Here is a 23,336-nt window from a genome sequence, read left to right as displayed (position 1 = left end):
CTGGCTCTGTTGGCACGGTAGCAAGTGGGGACGGGGGGCACAAGCCAGCAGCAGCAACTGGCTCAGCCACTCCCCCCGCCCGTCCCCACTGCCCTGTTAGAGGGGAGGGCGAGAGGCAGCAAACTCTGGGAAGGTCTGGGCCCAGCTCAGCAGAGGCAGGACATCCCCCCGTTAGTTAGTTAGCAAACTGGGGCTCCCAAAGAGACAGAGGTGCCAGAAGCGAGGAGCCGCTGGGCCTGCTCAGAGGGTGACTGCTGCTCCCTGGCAGGATTCGCCCTCATGCCCAGCGCCTCCCGCCCCGGGCCTGCCACAGCCTGCACGGGAGCCAGACGCAGACGCTCAACCAAACGGTCTGGTCGGAGAGAGACGCCCTCCAGCGTCCACACGCCACTCGCCCAGCCGACGAGACCCATGCCTCCCCCAACACCTAGCCCGGCTGGCACCGTCCACAGCCCCCCAATGCCTCCCCCACCCAGTACCACCCACGGCCCCCCCTTAATGCCTCCCCCGCCCACAGCGACACCCCAAACGCCTCCTGTGCCCAGTGCCGCCCACAGCCCCCCCAAACAGCTCCCCACCCACAGCGACACCCCAAACACCTCCTCCGCCCAGTACCACCTACGGCCCCCCCTTAACGCCTCCCCCACCCACAGCGACACCCCAAATTCCTCCTCCGCCCAGTACCACCTACGGCCCCCCCCTTAACGCCTCCCGCACCCACAGCGACACCCCAAATGCCTCCTCCGCCCAGTACCACCTACGGCCCCCCCTTAACGCCTCCCGCACCCACAGCGACACCCCAAACACCTCCTCCGCCCAGTACCACCTACGGCCCCCCCTTAACGCCTCCCGCACCCACAGCGACACCCCAAATTCCTCCTCCGCCCAGTACCACCTACGGCCCCCCCCTTAACGCCTCCCGCACCCACAGCGACACCCCAAACACCTCCTCCGCCCAGTACCACCTACGGCCCCCCCTTAACGCCTCCCGCACCCACAGCGACACCCCAAATTCCTCCTCCGCCCAGTACCACCTACGGCCCCCCCTTAACGCCTCCCCCACCCACAGCGACACCCCAAACACCTCCTCCGCCCAGTACCACCTACGGCCCCCCCCTTAACGCCTCCCCCACCCACAGCGACACCCCAAATTCCTCCTCCGCCCAGTACCACCTACGGCCCCCCCCTTAACGCCTCCCCCACCCACAGCGACACCCCAAACACCTCCTCCGCCCAGTACCACCTACGGCCCCCCCTTAACGCCTCCCGCACCCACAGCGACACCCCAAACGCCTCCTCCGCCCAGTACCACCTACGGCCCCCCCTTAACGCCTCCCGCACCCACAGCGACACCCCAAATGCCTCCTCCGCCCAGGGCCACCCACAGCCTCCCCCAAACCCTTTTCCCGCCTATGGCCAACACCCCAAACGCCTCCTCCGCCCAGAACCACTCACGGCCCCCTTTAACTCCTCGCCCGCCCATGGTGACCCCCCCCAAACACCTTCCCCGGCGCTGCTCACAGCCCCTCCCCAGCACCTCCACTGGCCGGCGCTACCCACAGCCCTGCCCCCCAATGCCTCCTCTGCCCAGCGCCACCCACAGCCGCCCCCAACGTCTCCCCGGTGCCACCCACAGCCCCCCAAACGCCTCCCTGAGCTGGTGCCACCCAGAGCCCCCCCAAATGCTTCCCCTGCCCACGGCAACACCCCAAATCCTTTGCCCAGTGCCGCCCACAGCCTCCCCCAAATCCCTTCCCCCACCCACGGCCACCCCAGAAATGCCTCCCCTGGCGCGGCTCACGGACCCTCCCCAACACCTCCACTGGCCGGCGTCACCCACAGTCCCCCCGGCACTACCCCCAGGCCCCTCAAATGCCTCCCCCGCTCCCCCAAACACCTCCCCCGCCCGACTCTGCCCACAGCCCCCACCCCCAAATGCCTCCCCTGGACAATGCTGTTCACAATCCCCCCTCCCCCCCACACACAAACACCTCCCCACAGAAGCACAACCTCCACCCCCAGGAACACAACACACTCCTGCAGCTCTCCGCACCCCCCTCAGGCCTTCTCATGCCACCCCCCAGCCCCAGCCATGCTACCCAGCAGCTCCTGAGTCGGGAGGCAAGCCCCCAGGGGTGCCAGGTCGGGGCGGGGGAGGGAAAGAGTGGTGGGTCCAGCTGCATGCAACCCACAGTGCCAAGCAGCCTGAGGCACACAGCGAAAACACACAATGAGCTCCCAGGGCTGCCTCTCCCCTGCCATCCGCTGGGCCCAGGAGGCTGGCAGAGGCTGGAGCAAGGGGCAGCAAGGACTCCAGAAGCCGGATAGCAGGGCACAGCCTATGGTGCCTCTTGAGCTGTCTGGCTCCATTTCCATCCCCACTGAGCAGCTGCTCAGCCCGGCTCTGTCTGGATCAGGCAGCGAGTTTTCCCTGGCTGCCTGCGGGGTCCCATGAATGGATGGGCTGCACCCAGAGGAAAGCCAGCGTGCAATCAGGCCTCACTCGCTGCGGAAGCCCAGCGGGGAGAGGAGCTGAGCCGGGTTTATAAAGCCAGGATGCTGGCAGCAGAAGACGGTTGCAGTCACTCCCTGGGAGCATGGAGGTGCGCTAGGGGCTAGCAGAGGTGTCCACAGTTACTGCCTGAGAGGAAGGAGTTGGGAGGCTGGTGAACCCAGAGAGGGGGGAAGCCAGGAAGGTAGGAGAAGGCTCAGGGGAAAGCAGCATGGCAGGACAGTGCAGGCCGTGGCTTCTGTTCGGAGGGACCTTGAGCTGGAACCTATAGTAGAGGGCGGGCCTGGGTTCCCCTGCCAGCCACCGGGGATGTGGCAGGGGCCAGGCAGAGGACAGCGGCCTGCCCGGGACGGTTACATCCCCCGCTCCCCGTCCAGAAGGGGACACCAGGTAGCGACCTGGCCGGAGGGTCGAGGGACGAAGAGGAAACTGCAGTCCCGCAGTGAGAGGGGCTGCAGGGCAAGAGAGGATGGGTGAAGAGACTGCCAGAGGAGGGCACAATGCCTGGCAAAGCTAATCCCCAGAATGGCCAGGAGGAGGCGCCGTGTCTGCAGCCCCAGGAGCGTAGACACACACTACAGCGACTTGTGGCTAGAGTCACGCCACCTCCCCAGGCAACGGCGGTGTTCTTCCAGCCATCTAGCCGTCTCTCTACCGGCGCTTTAGGGCAGCGCATCTGTGAATTTTTCACATCCCTGAGTGCCGGAGCTGAGCCCACCTAAGTTTTAAGTGCAGCCTAGACTTGAGCCTGTAGGGCCCCCGAGGTCAAGTGCAACCAGCTAAAGGAGTGAAAACCATCTACACTAGTTGCTCACCTATTTAGGCAAACAACCCTCAGCAAGGGGAGGAAGATGGGAGCCAGAGACTGTTCTGCAGACACAGATAGCAAGAAGGGCCTCCTAGATGGTGCTGGAGCCAAACCAAGAGGAGCACTCAGCACCTCACAGCATGGGAGGCCGGGAGAGAACTGGGAAACAAAAACAAGGCTGCAAAAAGGAGTCTGGGGACAAAGCTGGATCTAGCCCATAGTTGGCCCAAATGCCACTGCCTAACTGCATCTAGCATGCCAAAAACTCTGGACCCCCAACAGCACTGAAAAAACCTGGATCCAACACCTCTGGATTGCTAGATCAAGCCAACTTTGGGACCCAGTCCCACTGCCTAAACTCCATCAGAAAGACCCAACATCTGACACCTCCTGGGGCAGCCGTGAAACGACCATTGTAAAGCAGCCAACATGACACAGGACTGGCAGAAGTGCTCAGTAAATAGTTCTGTTCAGTGTCTGGGAAGAAGTTGGATGATTTACTCGCTGCTCACAACGATCAGGCAACACTTCTTATTTTACCTGGGCTGGGGAGGGTGTTAAACAGAAACTGCTGAAGCTAAACATCTTCAGATCTTCAGGCTCAGAGAACTCGGACCCAGGAGTGCTCAGTGCATTTGCGGAGGTGGTTTCTGAGCCATTAACGTAGATTTTTAACAAATCCTGGGACACCAGAGAAGTCCCAGAGGACTGGAAAAATGTGAACGTTGTGCCAATATGTGCAAGGGAAGGGCCCGGTGGCTATGGGCCGGAGAGCCTGACTCTGATACCAGGCAAAATCGTGAAAAGGCCAGTGTGGAGAGAAATCAGTTAAGAATTAAAGGACTGCAGCATAATTAATGCCAATCAACAGTGTTTTATGGAAAACAGGTCTCGTCAGACAAGCCTGATACTATTTTTGATGAGACCATGAGTTTCGTTGACAAAGTTAACTGTGCTGACATCATGCTTAGACCTCTGCAGGGAACTTGTCACCATATGACATTCTGATTAAAAAATTACTACGATCTAAAATCAACATAGCTGATAAAAAATGGAGTAAAAACCGGTTACATGATAGATCACAAAAAGTAACTGTAAACAGTGAATCATCATCCAATGATGGTCTTTCTAGAGGTGTCCCACACAGATCAGCTTTTGGCCCAAATCCATTCAATATCTTTAACAATGATCTGGAAAAAATATAAAATGATGCTGGTAAAATCTGAAGAGGCCACAAAATTGGTGGAGTGGTAAATGATGGTTGGGGCAGGTCAGTTACACAAACCTATCTGTATCACCAGTGCAAGGTCATACATCTAGGAACAAAGACGACAGCCTAAAGGTACAGGGCACAGGAGTCTGTCTCCTGGAATGCAGCGACACTGAAAAGGACATATGGGTCATGGTGGAAATGGACAGAACATCCGTGCTCAGTGCGATCCTGTAGCTAAGACGGTGAATGCAATCCAGGGATAGAGGCGCAAGGGAATATCAAGTCAGAGTACAAAGATGATACTGACTCCGCACAAGGCATTAGTGTCACCATGACTGGATACTGTGTCCAATTCTGGTGTCCACACTTCAAAAGGATGTTGACAAATTGGAAAGAGCCACAAGAATCATTCGAGGCCTGGAAAACCTGCCTTATCATGAGAGACTAAAGGAGCTCAATCTAGTTTATCTAAGTGATAAAGGAGTGACTTGATCATGGGGTTTACAAGTAACTACCTGGAGAAGAGATTTCCAATAGTCGAGAGCTCTTTGCTCTGTCAGAAAAAGGCAGAATGAGATCCAATGGCTGGAAGCTGAAGCGAGACACATTCAGACTAGGCACCAAACGTCTACAGGCAGGGATTTTACCATGGGAACAACTGACCTAGGGACGTAGTGAATTCTCCATCACTTGGAATCTGTAAATCAAAGCCGGATCTCTTTCTAATAGCTCAGCCAGACGTTATGGGCTTGACTCAGGAATCACTGGGCAAGATTCCCTATATCAGCTATGTAGGAGGTCATAATGGCCCCTGCTGGCTTTTTAAAATCTGACTCCTCCAGCCAGATCCTGCAAATATTTACTACAAACCAAAAATTCTACCATGTAAACAGAGGCCAAGTGTAACTGCCCCTGTTCTCCTTGAAAAGTCTGGATCCTGATGTGTCTGAATGCAACAGCATTGCAAACAAATTGAGTACCGGTATCCTGCTACCCCTGCCAATTCTGGCCTCAAACCCCAAAACTGTACTGTTTAGAGAGACAACAAATGCAGCTGCTCCTAACCCACTATGCAAATCAGGACGCGACAAATCCCGGCACACGAGAAGGCAGGTATCGCTGTTGTGTTTTCCCAGGACTATTGAGCTAGGGTGCCCCAGATTCCAGATATATCCAGTGGAGTCTGCATTAGCTGGACTTGCTCTTTGTTTAGACTGTACAAATTGAGGGTTCAGGGCCAAAACTTTGCAAGCTCCATCTAGATCCAGGTTTTTGCAGCACGGCTGGGTTGGGACACATGGAGGTCCAGACATTTTTGGGGCAGTGGAAGCAGACAGACTTGTTCTGTATTGAGGCACTAGAAATTGTGAGGGTTGGAGAAGGAAGTGGGAGGGAGCAAGTGCTGGATGCAGGTTTTTGTGACACCACAGTGTGGCTTGCATCAGGGCTTCCTGTTCTGTGGCTGGACTTGTTCTCTGTTTTGATGATACAGAGTCGGGGCTGAACCAGGAAGCAGCTAGGGAGATCCAGCTTTCCCATTTCCTGGGAAATGGAGCAAAATCCCAATACTACACAGAAAAAGAGACAAGAAGATGAGGCGAGAGAGGAGGGAGGAGAAGGACAAAACCCAGGTGAGATGCAGCAGCCACACGTGAACCCAGGGGCAGAACCATCACAAATGGGGGGTCCACCCCCAAAGGGCCGGAGACCTCTGTGCTAGCACATCCCACTCATGCACATGCTCGGTGCACACAATGCCCCAGCTCCCCACAGAGATCCCCAACCCCACATACTCTCACACACTCTCCACAAATCCTGCATGTTCCCAATGGCCACACGCAGCCACATGCCTATCTACCCCGGGCCTCCCCTGGGGTTCTGCATCTTCTGAATCCTTTGCTAGCTCCTTTTCCCCAGTGTGAAGGTCACAAAAGGGAAGAGGCCGAGAGGGATGAACAGCAAGCCAGCCCACCATCTCCCGCGCGCTTCCCCGGCCCTGCGAGGCTGGCCCGCGTGACTGCCTCGGCGTCTTGTGCTCGGATTGGGGGGTGCGCCGGGAAAGCAGTGGCAGCAGCATGCAGTATGCAGTGTAATGAGGCAGGGAGCCGCGATGGCCCCCAAAGGACTCGTTCACTCCACAAATCTCCCTTCCACTCACTTTTCGCTAAGAATTTTAACACCAAACTTAATTGTAAAGTCGTGTATTGATTGGAAAATGCAAATGGCAATTTAAATGTAATCTCAGCTCCCAGCATGGTCCCAGATCCCAAGGAGGAGGAGTCCCCGGCTCTGGGCCCCGCTGAAGAAGCCAGCCCAACCAGAGCTGGCCCAGGGACCCCAGGCCCTCAGGGCTGACTATGTGACTGCACACTCAGCAGCAGCATCTGCATGAGGAAGGGGACGTGTGTTTGTTCCCAGGAACCACCAGCTGGGAACGGCAGCCTGCCAGCCCAGCTAGCCCAGTTCTCAGTGTCAAGCGTCCAGCCATAAAGATCCTCTCCTCACCCAGTGCGGGCCTGGGCCTGCCGAGATCATAGCATGGGCTCCAGGTGGGGAGCCGGAGCCTCACGTGCAGCAGCCCCCGCACCAGCAGGAGGCCGCGTCTGCCACCCAGGTCAGAGGAGAAGGGCTAGAGAAAGGAGGCTGGACTCCTTTGTCTCACACGGGGGCCACGGGAGTTGGGTGGATCCAGCTCTAGCGTCTACAACTGGAGTTTGGGAGAGAGAGACATCGGCTCACTAGCAGCATGTTCTGGGCGTGCTGTGATGGGCAAGGCTCAGCAGCTGCCACCAGCTTCCTGCGGGATAGTTCTGCTCCCCAGAACAGCAGCCTTCCCCACTGGTGCAAAAGCACCCCCCAAACTCACTCCTTCCGAGATTCTCTTAACCAGCCTCCTGTCTGAGCACGCAGCCCGCTCATGCAGGGCGCTGCAGCTCTGCCACCAAAGCTGGGGATGAATTAGCCACCGGCACTGCAGTCCTCTCCCCACGGGACCCAGAAAGGTCACTAGGCAGATTCAACGGAGAATAAGGGAGTAGCAGGATCTCCCCCACGTACTGGCCGTGCACGCTGGGCAGCGCTCTACCGGAGGCCACACACGCCCAGGCAGAAGGTCCCGCTTTCCAGCTACCTCACTTAGCCCATATCCATTCTCAGTCCCTCTGCCTCAGTGGGGGGGACTAGCACCCCCGCAGTTACACAGCCAGCCGGTCACACGAGCTGTGACGCTCTGGAGAGGTGGGGATCTGCCGAGGGGATAGGCACTGAGATCCCCGCTCCCCTCGGAAGGAACAACCCCAGGAGAGCTGGGCAGCGGTGACAAGGTTTGCACTTCTCGGTGACAGCTTCCGGAGCCCTGGCTGCTGTTCTGCATCTGGAATATTGGGCCCTCAAGACCTCTCTCTGCGGGGAGCCCTGAACCGGAGTGCGGGGCAAGACTTTATCCTTCCCACGCCCCTGCTGAGGTTGTGAGGCTCTAGCACCCCTCTCATAGAATCATAGAATCATAGAATATCAGGGTTGGAAGGGACCCCAGAAGGTCATCTAGTCCAACCCCCTGCTCAAAGCAGGACCAATTCCCAGTTAAATCATCCCAGCCAGGGCTTTGTCAAGCCTGACCTTAAAAACCTCTAAGGAAGGAGATTCTACCACCTCCCTAGGTAACGCATTCCAGTGTTTCACCACCCTCTTAGTGAAAAAGTTTTTCCTAATATCCAATCTAAACCTCCCCCACTGCAACTTGAGACCATTACTCCTCGTTCTGTCATCTGCTACCATTGAGAACAGTCTAGAGCCATCCTCTTTGGAACCCCCTTTCAGGTAGTTGAAAGCAGCTATCAAATCCCCCCTCATTCTTCTCTTCTGCAGGCTAAACAATCCCAGCTCCCTCAGCCTCTCCTCATAACTCATGTGTTCCAGTCCCCTAATCATTTTTGTTGCCCTTCGCTGGACTCTCTCCAATTTATCCACATCCTTCTTGAAGTGTGGGGCCCAAAACTGGACACAGTACTCCAGATGAGGCCTCACCAATGTCGAATAGAGGGGAACGATCACGTCCCTCGATCTGCTCGCTATGCCCCTACTTATACATCCCAAAATGCCATTGGCCTTCTTGGCAACAAGGGCACACTGCTGACTCATATCCAGCTTCTCGTCCACTGTCACCCCTAGGTCCTTTTCCGCAGAACTGCTGCCTAGCCATTCGGTCCCTAGTCTGTAGCTGTGCGGCAGGGTTACGGCCGGCTCCTCACCACGGACGCCCGGGAACGGATCTTAGCCTCTCTTCCTTTGGCACTAAACTCATTTGCCTTTGTATGGTTCTGGCCACATTCTCCTTGCTATCAGCAGCAGGGTGGTGAGTTCACAGTGCGGTCGTTTCTCCTGGGACAGGTCCCTGGAAAGGGGGTGTGGTTGGGGTAAAACCATATTCTACCATCTCCAGGGCCCACCAGTTCATCGGAATGCAACACCATGCAGAAATAAAATGGAACTGGTTCTCAGAGCCTCAGGGAAGGGGACCTGTATCAGCATCTGCTGGTCCCCACCTCTCTGCAGAGACCTCAGAAATGCTGCTTTCCAGGGGGTCGTGTCCTCTGCCTAGCAAGCCTCTGGCACCTGCCAGTGTTTGCCCTGGGAGAGCTGTCTCAAGTGAGCTCCTGTCTAGGGGCGGCACCTGGAGAAAGGATGGTCCAGTGGTTGGGGCTCTACTTGAGGACCAGAAGACCTGGGTTCAGATCCCTGTTGGGCCAGTTACTCCCAGGCCGGTCCCTCTGTGTCTGTGGGACAGTTCCCTGACGACCACTCTGGCCTGCCTAGAGTGAGGGCGAATGCAGCAAGCCTGTCAGAGTGTGAGGCACTCCACACTGCGGTGACAGGGCCAGAAAAATAAGTAAAAAGTTCCTGCTGCCATCCCTCAGGCAGGCTGGGATCCTCTGAGCCTGGCTGCTGCCCAGGGCCTATCAAAGCCTCCCAGGGCTCTGCTGACACTACTCTGAAGAGACTGGAGCCAGCCCCATCAGAGGCAGCATGCCATGGGAGCAGAGCTAGCCTGGCCTGGCTGTGAAAGCTCAGGACGAGCTGTACCTGGCATGCTGGGGCAGCGCAGCCAAGCAGCTGCAGGGATCTGAGTCACCGCCCAAGAGTTCATGGTCAGAGACATGACCCAGGGACCCATCATTGCTCCGAGAGCTGGAGGCCTGGGAGAACCTCCGGGAAGGAACGGGACCTGCTGGAAGTGAAGGGAGGCCCTGATCCAAGCCATGGGTGTCGCCCTCCCCCGCTGAAGGGTCTGCGGGCACCTGAGCAGAGACAGCTCTGTGTGCTCCTCGGACAAGGAGAGGACAGAGCTGGTGCACCCTGCTGGGCCTTTCAGCAGCGCAGCGAGACCACGGAGGCATCGCTTGCTCCTTGCTCTCGGGGCGGAAGTGGTGCAGGCCAAGTGTCCCCTGGGCTCACCTGTCAGGGCAGTTGGTACCGTGACATCCCAGAAACCCAAGCATATCCTGGTGCCACTGCGCAGGATCTGTCCAGCCAGCACTTCAAACTCCCACTCCCCATCGTACCTGAGCCTCCCTGACTGACCACATTCGACACTGCCTTTTGGCAACGAGAACAAGTCCCACAACGCTCCTTGGGCCAGGGACTGTCTGGGATACATTTGTACGGGGCCCCAGCCTCTATGTCCCACCAGAGTCACCAATTCTCATGGTTTTATTGTGGTTTCTGCAGTACTTGGTGCTTCTCCAAAAGCCCCAGCTCCTGGAGTCCAGTGAACATGGAGAATTGCAACTTTCCAAGGCCAGTCTTGGGGACCGAGTCATGAACAGAGTGAGGGTACCGCCTTGTCCCTACATGCTGTCTCTGCCCCGCATAGGGGTTCTGCCCAGCACTTCCCCCTGCCCCTCCCGCCTGGCAGCCTGTGCAGGTCCAGAGGCACAGCACATGAACCCAGCCACTAAGTGCCCACCCTGATTGGACACTGCTTCTAAAAGTTGGGGAGGAGGGGGCAGATTGGCTCTAGGAATAACTGGGGGGCAGGTCTCTGGCCTGCGTTACACCAGGGGTCAGACAGGATGGTCATGTGACCCTTCTTCCCGCCAGAGTTGGCGGCAACAAGGGCCAGGTTCCATATCTAGGGGTTCCTCTTCAACAATACAACCCAAAACCGTCTCTAGCCCCCGACCCAGTAACCTGGGACAATTACACACCACCCCTGGCCGCCTCAAAGAGGCAAAACTTCCCTTCTCGCAAGCACAAAGGTCCCGGCTGGCCTTGGCATCTATGAACCTGTGGAAAGTGATGGTGCCAGGGGTGGCTGGGTCAATGTTCATCCCGCAGCAGATACCCCTGGAGAGGGGCTAGGAGAGACAGGGCCAGCACACAACCCCTGCAGTGGGGCCCGGGGATGCAGCCAGCCCCATAAGAGATGGAGAAAGGGGAGCAAGGGGAAGGGATGGCCAGATGCCCCCAGCTAACAGAAACAGGGGATTAAACAGCCCACAGCGACCTCAGGTCAAGCTCCAATTTGGTGAGGAGGAAAGGACTCAATGAGCAGGACCCACCCGAAGAAGGAGAGACGGGGGGCATGATCTGGGTGTGCATCTTATCTGTCCCCCTTCCTACCCAGAGCCCGAGCCACGCTGGCCTCCATGGCCTCCCTGCCTTCAGCCTGCTGTACCACAGCTAGCCAGAGACCCCTCCCCATCGCCCCAGAGCCAGAGCCAGCCGCAGACCCCCTCCCCATTACCCCAGAGCCAGCCACAGACCCCTCCCCAACACCCCGGTGCCAGAACGTCCCTGCCTGCCCCTTCCCACAAGCGACCCAGACCTGGCCCAGTCTTAACACCAGAGCTGCCATGGAAACACAACGATACCTGGCCTCTCCCCTCCCCTTCGCTCGCTGCCCTGGGGCCCCATCCTCGTGACTGCACCAGAGATGCCCCTGGCCCTGCTCCCACCATCCGCCACCCCTGGACCCTGTCCCCAGCACCACAACCGGGGCTGCAGGACACAGAGGGGGCCGCAGGCTGGAGTCACTTCTCCCCCGCGACCCCCAAGGAAGGAGCAGAACCTGAGCTGCCCAGTGTGAATTGGCTCACTCTGGCCCTGCAGGCTCGCAGCTGGGCCCCGCCGGGCCACAGGGTGTGGCTCCCCAACAGGAGGCCAGCGCCTGCGTGTCCTCAGACAGCAAACCCGGGCCAGGAGCCAGGGCCAGGGCCAGGGCCAGGGCCAGGGCCAGGGCCAGGGCGGCGCTCTGCTGCCCTCTGCTGGGGAGCACTGGTACCAGCGCGCGTATGGCAAACGTATGGCAAACGTATGGCGCGCGCACACGCATGGGGGGCTGCGCACACGCACACTCACACGCTGAAGGCAGAGCCGGTGACAGCGACACATGCATGGAAACACAATGAGCCTGAGACAGACACTGCCCCGCTCCCACTGGGACACCCGCGTGGCCTAGCCCAGCGTGCACCCATGGCATATGCTCCCCTTGCCACGCCCCGGCCCAGGCTGCGACGCCCTGCTGCCCTTCAGGAGGCCTGAGGACCCTTGCCCCAGCGGGCAGTGCTCTGGCATGGTTAGGGGGGCCGGGGAATCCGAACCTGCTTCATGGGAATGGCCCGCCCACTGCCGATACTGTCCGCCTTGCACTCCGGCACCTTCCTCTCCCGCTCCGGGTCTGCGCCCTTTCGAGACTGGAAGAGAAGAGACACAGACGCATTAGACACAGGGGCAGGGGAAGAAGGAACACACAGCCCACTTTTCTCCCCGCTGGGCCAGCACACGATCCCCAGGGCAGCCTCTTCCCCATCCCCTCTAAGGACGCTGCAATCAGCCTCAACTCCCATCCTGGCCTCCCCGGAGCCCACCTGCTCCCAAGCGTCCCACCCAGCCCCCCAAACATCTAACACCCTGCCCCAAAGCCGTTCTCCTCACAGCAAAGGGCTGCCCCTGATTCCTCACTCCCTCGGGGGCACACAGCACACGGTGACACAAACAGGAAGAGCATGGGATGTCGGTGGAGCATGGATGGAAGCAGGAGAGGCCAAGGCAGTGAAAGGAACTCACACTCCTACTAATCCAACAGATTTATTCTGTGAACACACTTGCACCATACAAAGTAGCACAGGTCACTGGGCAGAGAGACCAGCCCCTTACAAAAGAGCATGGACAATAACTATCTAGTATACATCTAGAGAGTCTAGAGCAGTATCGGATACTCCTTGAGGATGGCTGTGGTGAGAGCAAACTCCAGTAAATACAATATGAAATATACAGTCTGTGGAGCAGAACTCATTCAAGGTGCTTAAGACAGGAAAATATCAAGTCATACACGACACGGAGCACAATCAATACATTCAGAATCACAACAATGGCAGCAAAAGGGCAGCCACAACGTCTCTCCCTTGTGTCCTACGAGCTCCCTCAGGTGGGGAGCTCCCCATGTGCTTTGGATCAGAAAGAAACGTCTGCCCTGCGCGCCTGGGACACCAATCTGCTCGCTTTTGGGCCCAGGATAAAGCCAGGAGATCGAAAGAGAAGAAAAGAAAGAGACACAGATGGCTGCTCTGCCGCGAGGAGGAGGAGGAGGAGGAGCAGGAGTCCATGCAGGCTGCAGGAAAACGCAGGAAGGAGGAAGGGGCCGGAGTGCGAGCAGCAGGTGCTAGCGGGCAGCAAAGCGTCCCTTGGCCCATCCGTCTCCGCTGGCTGCCGTTGCCCTGGTCCCGCTGGGTCTGCAGGTCTTTCCATCCCAGGAGGGTCGTCCGCCTGGCATCCCCGGAACATGGAAAGGGCCTAAACAGCATCCGGCAGGCCCAGAAATGTCCCAGCTTAGAGTGCACGTGCAGAGGCCGTCTCAGCGCTTCCTAGACTTTACATTGGGGGGGGGTTAAAAGGCTCCTGCGTGTCTCCGGGAGGGGAACCCATGCTGGCTGGAGGACGGGCGGGCGAGCCTCTAATCTTAGATCAATCCCAGTGCCCATCCCTTATCCGGCCCTGGAGAGGCAATGAAAAGTGAGAGAATTTGTACAGAGGTGCCGTGTGTAACCACCTGGATCTTCTAATTTGGAAGGAGTTGGAAAGGCCTTTTTGTAGATGAAAAGTTGGAAACAGTGGCACATATCTGCAAATATCGAAAGAATAAAGAGTTTGGCAAGTTATACTCAGAACACGGACATGAGTCTGTCAGCGGTGGGGACAGACAGGCCGGCCAGCCACGCAGCGGGCAGCCAGAGGCAGCAGCAGGCCGAGCTCCGGAGTTGCATTCCAGTGCTAGCCTGGGAGGCAGCCATCGCTGAGAACGGGAGTCAGTCTCCACCTGGTGGCCACACACCCGTCTGTCTGCACCTCACTCCCAGGGACGGGAGCACAGGAGAGGCCCCAGGCAGCAGGGCACTTACAGCCGGAGGGGAGGAGGCCTGCAGATGAAACTCCAGGGAACAAACTGCAGCTCGGAGCTGGGTGAGCTGCTCCCAGAGCAGGGCACTTCGTGTCTCTCCCCAATGCTAACAACCTAGGCAAGGCCCTGCACACCCACCCAGAGGGGCCAGCTGACCCAGTGAGAGCAGGCCTTGCCGCTTCTCCCACACTGTGTACACAGGAATGGGACGGGGTGCTTGGCCACGCTAGTGGCCGGACAAACTGCTCTGCCCAGCCCAGCTGTGGGGGGAGGGAGGGAATCAGCACCTTCAAATCCTGCTGCTGCCACGGCCACCACCACCCTATGTGAGTCATGTGCGTGCAGCCAGCAAGCCTGAGCCCCAGCATGAGTGAGCGAAGCCCCAGCACAAAGTCAAGTGAGCAAGAACCCCAGACTGAGCGAGCATGAACCCCACATAGAAGGCAAGCGAGCAGGAACCCCCTCAAGATGGCGAGCACGTGCCCCCCAGAGAGTGAGTGTGAACCCCAGACTGAGTGAGCGTGAGCCCCACATAGAAGGCAAGCGAGCAGGAACCCCCTCAAGATGGCAAGCAAGCCTGAGCCCCAGACTGAGCAAAAGAGGGCAAGCAAGCAGGTACCCCTAGAGACGGCAAGCAAGCGTGAGCCCCGACTGATGACTTCCATAGTGATGAAGCATGAGCCCCAGAATGAAGAAGCTGAGAATGAGCATGTCACCACAAGCCTGACGCGCTCCAACAGGAACGAAAGGGAGAGCGTGAACATGAACTGACGGCGAGTCCAGAACCAGTGGGTGTGTGGACAAGCATGAGAGCACATGAGAGAACCGGTGTGCACTGGTGCACAACAGCAAGTGTGAGCATGAGCGAGAGTAACGACCGGGGAGGGAGCAGGAAATCCATTAGAACAGGAGCACAACAGTGAGCATGACCACGTAGGAGACTCTACAGGCCCTTGTTGAGAGAATGTGGGGGGTGCACGTGCTGAAGGGTGTTGGGGAGCAGCGGGGTCCACGGTGGGAACTGTGTGCACTGGGGGCGAGGGTGTTGGGGAGGTGCAGGTGGGTGAGAGGTGTATGCATTGGGCATATGGGTATGCACACTGGGAAGGTGGGTATGTGCGGGTGCTGGGGAGCGGTGGGCGGGTGCGCGCCCTGGTGGGCGGGTGCTGGGGAGCGGTGGGCGGGTGCGCGCCCTGGTGGGCGGGTGCTGGGGAGCGGTGGGCGGGTGCGCGCCCTGGTGGGCGGGTGCTGGGGAGCGGTGGGCGGGTGCGCGCCCTGGTGGGCGGGTGCTGGGGAGTGGTGGGCGGGTGCGCTCACCGGTGTGCGGGTGTTGTGGAACAGTGGAGTTCCCAGTTGCTGTGTGTGTTCAGACGGGGATGGAGGTGCACGTGGGGCATGCTGGGATGGTGTGTGGGGGGGCCCAGGTGCCTTGGGGACAGTGGGGTGGCTGTGTGTGCATATGGGTGTAGAGTGTGCTGAGAGATGGGGTGCAAACACAACCAGCAGAAATAACAGCTGTAAATGTCCCCAATTGACTCCCCATGATGTCGTCCTCAATCCCCTGGTTCAAACATGCCCAGCCCTCCCCCTACATATCAGCAGGGGCCCCTCGGTGTCCGGATAGCGTCACACATGGATGCAAGAGGGACTCCATGTGCCATTGCTGGCTCTGAGCACCACCGCCCATGAGACCCTGCCGGGCTTATTCAGCCAATGCAGAAACAGAGTCCCAGCCTCTGGGGACGTCAGCCCCTGCTCGGGGGACATGGCCCCAGGGGGAGCGATGGGAAAGGGGCACCAGTACTGTACGCCCAGGCAGGCAGAGCCACCCCTCGCTCCCCACGCCAGGGGGATGCACACGCACACACGGACATGGGGGATACACACACAGGATGCACATGCTCATGCACGCAGAGGGGACACACGCACACGGGGAGGATTCCTACACGCCCACGGAGGACGCACACACGTGTGCACACGGAGGACGCACACACGTGTGCACACGGAGGACGCACACGCACATACTCGGGGAGGATTCCTACACGCCCACGGAGGACGCACACGCACATACTCGGGGAGGATTCAGGCACACAGAGGACGCACACACGTGTGCACACGGAGAATGCACACACACACGGGGAGGATTCCTACACGCCCACGGAGGACACACACACGTGTGCACACGGAGAACGCACACGCACATACTCGGGGAGGATTCACACACGCACACACATGCATGCACAAACACACACACACAAACACGCACTGCACTGCGCTCCCCACAGCCTCTCCGCCCCCACGTGCCCACAGAAGTCACGCTCTACACCATGGCCCGAGCACACGCATGGCTGGGAGCAGGGCCGCCCTGTGCCGATGGGCCCACGCCCCCCTCGCCCGCCTGGCGCGTCCCGCCACTGGCCACACTCACCGTGAAGATGTTGGAGCGCCGCTTGGACTGCTTGCGGATGGGGGTGGGCGTATTGGAGGCAGCGATGGTCTCGATGCGCAGCTCCCGCTGGCCGATGCTGGGGGTGGAGGGCACGGAGGAGGAGTAGTCACTAAAGGCGCCGCTGCCATTCGTGGCCTGCGGGGGAGAGAGAGAGAGCGCGCTGGGTACGCCTGGGACCCGCCAGCAGGCTGCCCCCGGGTGGCTACAACCCCCCGAGCGACTTCGCACGGCAGGGCCGCCTCAGAGTGCCCCTGGCACCCCAGGGAAGCCGACTCAGACAAGAATCATAGAATCATAGAATATCAGGGTTGGAAGGGACCTCAGGAGGTCATCTAGTCCAACCCCCTGCTCAAAAGCAAGACCAATCTCCAATTAAATCATCCCAGCCAGGGCTTTGTCAAGCCTGACCTTAAAAACTTCTAAGGAAGGAGATTCTACCACCTCCCTAAGTAACGCATTCCAGTGTTTCACCACCCTCCTAGTGAAAAAGTTTTTCCTAATATCCAACCTAACCCTCCCCCACTGCAACTTGAGACCATTACTCCTTGTCCTGTCATCTGCTACCACTGAGAATAGTCTAGAGCCATCCTCTCTGGAACCCTCTTTCAGGTAGTTGAAAGCAGCTATCAAATCCCCCCTCATTCTTCTCTTCTGCAGACTAAACAATCCCAGTTCCCTCAGCCTCTCCTCATAAGTCATGTGTTCCAGTCCCCTAATCATTTTTGTTGCCCTTCGCTGGACTCTCTCCAATTTATCCACATCCTTCTTGTAGTGTGGGGCCCAGAACTGGACACAGTACTCCAGATGAGGCCTCACCAATGTCGAATAGAGGGGAACGATCACGTCCCTCGATCTGCTCGCTATGCCCCTACTTATATATCCCTAAATGCCATTGGCCTTTTTGGCAACAAGGGCACACTGCTGACTCATACCCAGCTTCTCGTCCACTGTCACCCCTAGGTCCTTCTCCGCAGAACTGCTGCCTAGCCATTCGGTCCCTAGTCTGTAGCTGTGCATTGGGTTCTTCCGTCCTAAGTGCAGGACCCTGCACTTATCCTTATTGAACCTCATCAGATTTCTTTTGGCCCAATCCTCCAATTTGTCTAGGTCCCTCTGTATCCTATCCCTGCCCTCCAGCGTATCTACCACTCCTCCCAGTTTAGTATCATCCGCAAATTTGCTGAGAGTGCAATCCACACCATCCTCCAGATCATTTATGAAGATATTGAACAAAACTGGCCCCAGGACCGACCTCTGGGGCACTCCACTTGACACCGGCTGCCAACTAGACACGGAGCCATTGATCACTACCCGTTGAGCCCGACAATCTAGCCAACTTTCTACCCACCTTATAGTGCATTCATCCAGCCCATACTTCTTTAACTTGCTGACAAGAATACTGTGGGAGACAGTGTCAAAAGCTTTGCTAAAGTCAAGAAACAATACATCCACTGCTTTCCCTTCATCCACAGAACCAGTAATCTCATCATAGAAGGCAATTAGATTATTCAGGCATGACCTTCCCTTGGTGAATCCATGCTGGCTGTTCCTGATCACTTTCCTCTCATGCAAGTGCTTCAGGATTGATTCTTTGAGGACCTGCTCCATGATTTTTCCGGGGACTGAGGTGAGGCTGACTGGCCTGTAGTTCCCAGGATCCTCCTTCTTCCCTTTTTTAAAGATGGGCATTACATTAGCCTTTTTCCAGTCATCTGGGACTTCCCCATTTCGCCACAAGTTTTCAAAGATAATGGCCAATGGCTCTGCAATCACAGCCGCCAATTCCTTTAGCACTCTTGGATGCAACTTGTCCGGCCCCATGGACTTGTGCATGTCCAAATAGTCCCTAACCACCTCTTTCTCCACAGAGGGCTGGCCATCTATTCCCCATGTTGTGATGCCCAGCGCAGCAGTCTGGGAGCTGACCTTGTTAGTGAAGACAGAGGCAAAAAAAGCATTGAGTACATTAGCTTTTTCCACATCCTCTGTCACTAGGTTGCCTCCCTCATTCAGTAAGGGGCCCACACTTTCCTTGGCTTTCTTCTTGTTGCCAACATACCTGAAGAAACCCTTCTTGTTACTCTTAACATCTCTCGCTAGCTGCAGCTCCAAGTGCGATTTGGCCCTCCTGATTTCATTCCTACATGCCCGAGCAATATTTTTATACTCTTCCCTGGTCATATGTCCAACCTTCCACTTCTTGTAAGCTTCTTTTTTACGTTTAAGATCCACTAGGATTTCACTGTTAAGGCAAGCTGGTCACCTGCCATATTTACTATTCTTTCTACACATCCCGATGGTTTATCCCTGTAACCTCAACAGGGATTCCTTGAAATACTGCCAGCTCTCCTGGACTCCTTTCCCCCTCATGTTAGTCCCCCAGGGGATCCTACCCATCTGTTCCCTGAGGGAGTCAAAGTCTGCTTTCCTGAAGTCCAGGGTCTGTATCCTGCTGCTTTCCCTTCTTCCCTGTGTCAGGATCCTGAACTCAACCAACTCATGGTCACTGCCTCCCAGGTTCCCATCCACTTTTGCTTCCCCCACTAATTCTTCCCGGTTTGTGAGCAGCAGGTCAAGAAAAGCTCTGCCCCTAGTTGGCTCTTCTAGCACTTGCACCAGGAAATTGTCCCCTACGCTTTCCAAAAACTTCCTGGATTGTCTATGCACCGCTGTATTGCTCTCCCAGCAGGTATCAGGGTGATTGAAGTCTCCCATGAGAACCAGGGCGTGCGATCTAGTAGCTTCTGTGAGCTGCTGGAAGAAAGCCTCATCCACCTCATCCCTCTGGTCCGGTGGTCTATAGCAGACTCCCACCACGACATCACTCTTGTTGCTCACACTTCTAAACTTAATCCAGAAACACTCAGGTTTTTCTGCAGTTTCGTACCCGAGCTCTGAGCAGTCATACTGCTCCCTTACATACAGTGCAACTCCCCCACCTTTTCTGCCCTGCCTGTCCTTCCTGAACAGTTTATACCCATCCATGACAGTAATCCAGTCATGTGAGTTATCCCACCAAGTCTCTGTTATTCCAATCACAAGGGCTTGGAACGGAGGGCATGGAGCTTGCGAGGGACCACACAACTCACAACAACGCTGACTCCGAGTTCTCCCCGGGCTGGGATGCGGCTCGTGACGCTGCAGCGGGGCTGACTTCTCTGAGGACCGTAGGACTAGCCCCTCGGTGCTGGACCTAGGGGTGCAGTGGGGTTTCCATTGTACGCAGGGTACGTTCGGTTCAATGGCTCTCGGCACCCCCGCCACACAGACTGTCCCAGCAGCCCTGGACCAGCCAGAGTAGTTCAGGCAAGGCACTCCTGGCACAGTGCCGGCTGCATGAGGAAGGCCGAGAAGTCCTGTGGTGAGCAGCTCTTCTCTCCTGCCCCTTCCAGTGGAGGCTGCAAACACCCCAAAGCAGGAGGCCAGGGAGCCCTGCCAGACTCTTGGGTTTGTTTCAGTTTCTTGTCACTCCCCTGTGGCAGCTCCAGATGCACCTGTATCCAGACAAACACCGGACCCTTGTCTCACTTCTGCCAGCCCTCGGACCCCATGCGGCCTCGTGGCAGTGAGTTCCTCAGTCCAAGTCCACACTGTACAAAGAATGGCTCCTGACTGTACAGTAACCGGTTGCTGGTGACATTTGTCTGGGTGGATCCCACTGCCGGGGCACATGCGGGGCCTCCTGGCCAGCAGCGTCCATTGGGGTTGAGCCTGGATACTGTGTCTTCACCGGCACTCCTCCCAGAGTCACCCCACCGGGGGATGCAGCCTCCCCCACCGTGCCTTTCCCTCACTGATCCAGAGGGCAAGACGGCCTCCAAGGAGTGCGAGAGGAGCGCAGGTTGCAGGATCTGCCCAACCATCTCCTCCTCCTGCCAGTGTGAATCCACACGCACTGCTGACAATCCAACGACGAGCGAGCAGCTCCCAAACGAGGCAGGTGAGGTCTGAGGAGGGAGCCAGATCTAGGCAGTAACACAGTGTCAAGGTGCAGACTGAACTCCATGATGCAACCCTGCCAAGTTCTCTGGTAGCAAGGGTCCTAAGTCTCGCTAAAGGAGCTGCAGCGCCAATGCCCACAGGAGGGGAGAGGCCTGCAGCTCACACCAAACTGGGCTGGCCCACTGGGATAATCTCTGGGGAAAAGATTGCCCCCAGAACTATCACTGCGGGCTGCAAACTACAAGGCAACTCCTGAGTGGTTTTGTCCTATCTGGATAAACAGAAAGGGCTCTCTGAGCACCCAAGGCATGCAGCCTCGCCTCCCCAGGGTGAGAAATCAGATAGGTCACCTGCCTGCTTCAGGTGGGAGCGAGAACACACCTTGGAGAAGGCCTGGGGCAGGGACTGAGCCTCCCCCATCCCTACGAGCACCACGTAGGAAAGTGAGGCATCAGGGCTTGCAGCCCACCATCTCTGGCTGTGACAACAGCCACCAAGAAAGCCATTGAGTCCTTCCTGGGTCCCCGCAGACCAGGTGGACTAGGCTTAGCTGCTAGCTGGGCCCTCTAACTGATGGATTAACACCCTGGAGGAGTCTGGGGGACCACAGGGGGCAAGCACCAGGTAGGCTCAGGCGGATGGCAGGCAGAGGCTGCAGCCAGGGGGTCTCTGACTTAAGTGATGGCAGGACTGGTTTGCTACAAGTGAAGGAGACAGTTCACCCAGGGCAGGAGTGTGTACAGGAACCAGGTGTGTCCGAGTACCCCAGACAGAAAACCCTGCAGAGGGAGCTGGTGGGTGGTTCCTTGCTGTGGATGAGGATGCCATGGACATCTGTGGCGCAGGATCTTCTGGTGATGCTCAGTGAGCTAACATCCATGTGGCCAGTGGCATGGACCTGAAGGATCTGCCCCTGCTTCTGAAACAGAAGATCCAGGATGTTTGGAAGTGGGAGCAGGCCATATGGACACACGTAGCAGGTCTGTCTCGCCTCAAAAGGAGCTGCACAATTCATTGTAGCTGCATCTCATCTATTCTCCCTGACGACCCTGGAGATGAAGCCCTGGAGAAAGCATGCAGGAGACCTCCTGTTCATGAGAAGAGGAAGGCATGTGGGAGACTGCGTGTGGAGCAGAGCAGGGGGCACTTGCTCTGATTACTGGCAAACTGATCTGTCCAAGGGAACAGGGATTTGAGGAGAGTTTCCTTCCGGAGCCCCTCCTGGGGCAACAAAAGCTTCCTGCCAACGGAGAGGGCCAGGCCGCTCTCACTCATTAGTGCTGCCCAGTGGGAATGGCTTCCGGACCAGAGATGGCCAAGCCCTGTCCTGACTCCTGACACAGCACATGGTTCATGGTGCTGTCAGGAGAGGGAGAGCCACATGCTTCCCAGAGCCCTGCCTACAACATGGCCTGCTCTGATCCACCATAGAACGAGGGGCTCTCCAGGGCCCACAGACCCGGGGGCATTCCCCACCCCAGTGCGGAAGCATCTGGCATGGATGCTGCTGTAGGAAGGGGTGAATGGAAGGCCCCCCTGTTCAGACTGACTCTGGCTCAGTGAGATGGATGTCCCCACCGTGTCTGCTGGCTGGTAGACTGCCTTCAGCCAGGGGAATGGGCCACACGCCCCAGCAGCCTGTGCGTGGCTGGCTGTGGTGAAAGGATGGGCTGGGATCTCTCCGGAGGCTGGAAGGTCTTTGGAATCCAGTAGTGCTCCTACAAAGCCAGAGACCGCTGGCACGGTTCCCTTGCAAACCGAGGCATGAGACAGACTCAGAACTGCAGCTGTCCTGCAGGGATCTGCCCTGGACAAACCAGGCTGCGAGGCGGGGTGCACATGTCACGGCTCTCCAGGGGTGAGCTCTGCCATGGCCTCGATATACTTTCGGGGAGGACCCCCATGGTTTGCAGAGCTCTAGGCTTAGCTTTCCCCATGGTGAACCCCACAGACCCTTGCTCCCAGACCAGGCCTGTGGGCTCCAGCCCCGTCTGACTCGCAGCGCAGCTCCCTAGACTCCTGCAGAGACGTCCCTCTGTCAGGGAGCGACACTCCCAGTCTGCAGCATGGCCCAGTCACAACAAGGCAGCGTTTATTTGTCACCTGGACTCCGAGTCCTCAGGTCAGCACGGGGAAACCAAGTTTCAGGCAGAGCCCACGCTGGCAGAAGTAGATGTTCCGACTCCCTGCCACCCTCTTTCCCCCTCCAGCTGCAGGTCTGGGTGTCTGCAGCTGCACACCTAACACCCAGCTGCTCCCGCCTCAGTTTCTCTGTCTCCGCTCGATGGGTTCACGCTTCAGCTTCCTTTGCTTCCAATAGTTTAAACTAATCTGCCGTCACGGAGGTTTCCAGCATCTCCGCAGAGGCCCAGATGTGGCCAGGCCTCAACAGTGCCTTGTGCCTCCTCTGCCTCCCACACCAAGCTCTTAGTCTCCTGGTCCCTGAGAGGAAGTTAACCCCTTCACACCCAGTGGGTAGCAACATAAAGGGAGAGGGTACATTGAGTCACACATAGTGTTTATAGAAATATTACCAAAACCTCCTGCATTCTCTCCAGCATGTGCCCCAACATCAGAGAACAGCTGTCCCTCCTGCCAGGTGCTTGGTAAAGCCTGCTGGGGCCACGAGCAGCAAACAGTGGAGAGGATAATAGAGGGAGTTTGCCTGGAATCTGTCCGAGAGGAGTGCGCTAAGGGCTGCGTTGGTGAGTATCTGAGTGTCTGTTGTGAGGACAGTTTGTCAGTTTGACCGTGTGCTTGAAAAGTGTGAATTGGGAGTGCTTTGTTCCAGGTGGACCTTGAGTGGCCCTGACTGTTATAAAGAGGCAGCCCGCTGTGAACCAGCTGAGCAGCGAACAGTGGAGAGGCTAACAGAGGGAGTTTGCCTGGGGAGAGCCTACTGAGGCTTCCATCTTGCAGGCTTCTCTGAGAAGTTACTGCAACATCTGAGGAAGCTCGTAGAAGGACAGTAATATGGATGGGGGGTGTTCAGCTGTTGTGACCTGCACTGGATGT

General features: G+C 57.4%; 1 protein-coding gene across 4 annotated transcripts in view; it reads right to left on the bottom strand.

Annotated features, from left to right (window-relative positions):
• Positions 1-23,336, bottom strand: part of AGAP3 (ArfGAP with GTPase domain, ankyrin repeat and PH domain 3) — a 231,304-nt gene that overhangs the window by 89,478 nt on the left and 118,490 nt on the right. For 3 of the 4 annotated variants that reach the window (XM_073334978.2, XM_073334976.2, XM_073334977.2), the window contains exons 8-9: positions 16,359-16,514; positions 12,135-12,227 (exon numbers count right to left, since the gene is read on the bottom strand). In XM_073334978.2, the coding sequence (XP_073191079.1) occupies positions 12,135-12,227; positions 16,359-16,514 (249 nt within the window). Of the gene's footprint in view, positions 1-12,134; positions 12,228-12,602; positions 13,655-16,358; positions 16,515-23,336 lie in introns of those variants that run through there. The other variant, XM_073334979.2, reaches the window with a different exon arrangement.

This window comes from Lepidochelys kempii, chromosome 2 (genome assembly GCF_965140285.1).
Source record: "Lepidochelys kempii isolate rLepKem1 chromosome 2, rLepKem1.hap1, whole genome shotgun sequence".
In the NCBI taxonomy this organism is placed as follows: Eukaryota; Metazoa; Chordata; order Testudines; family Cheloniidae; genus Lepidochelys; species Lepidochelys kempii.
Note: the sequence above shows the minus strand (reverse complement) of the source record. Positions and strands in the feature narration are given on the sequence as shown.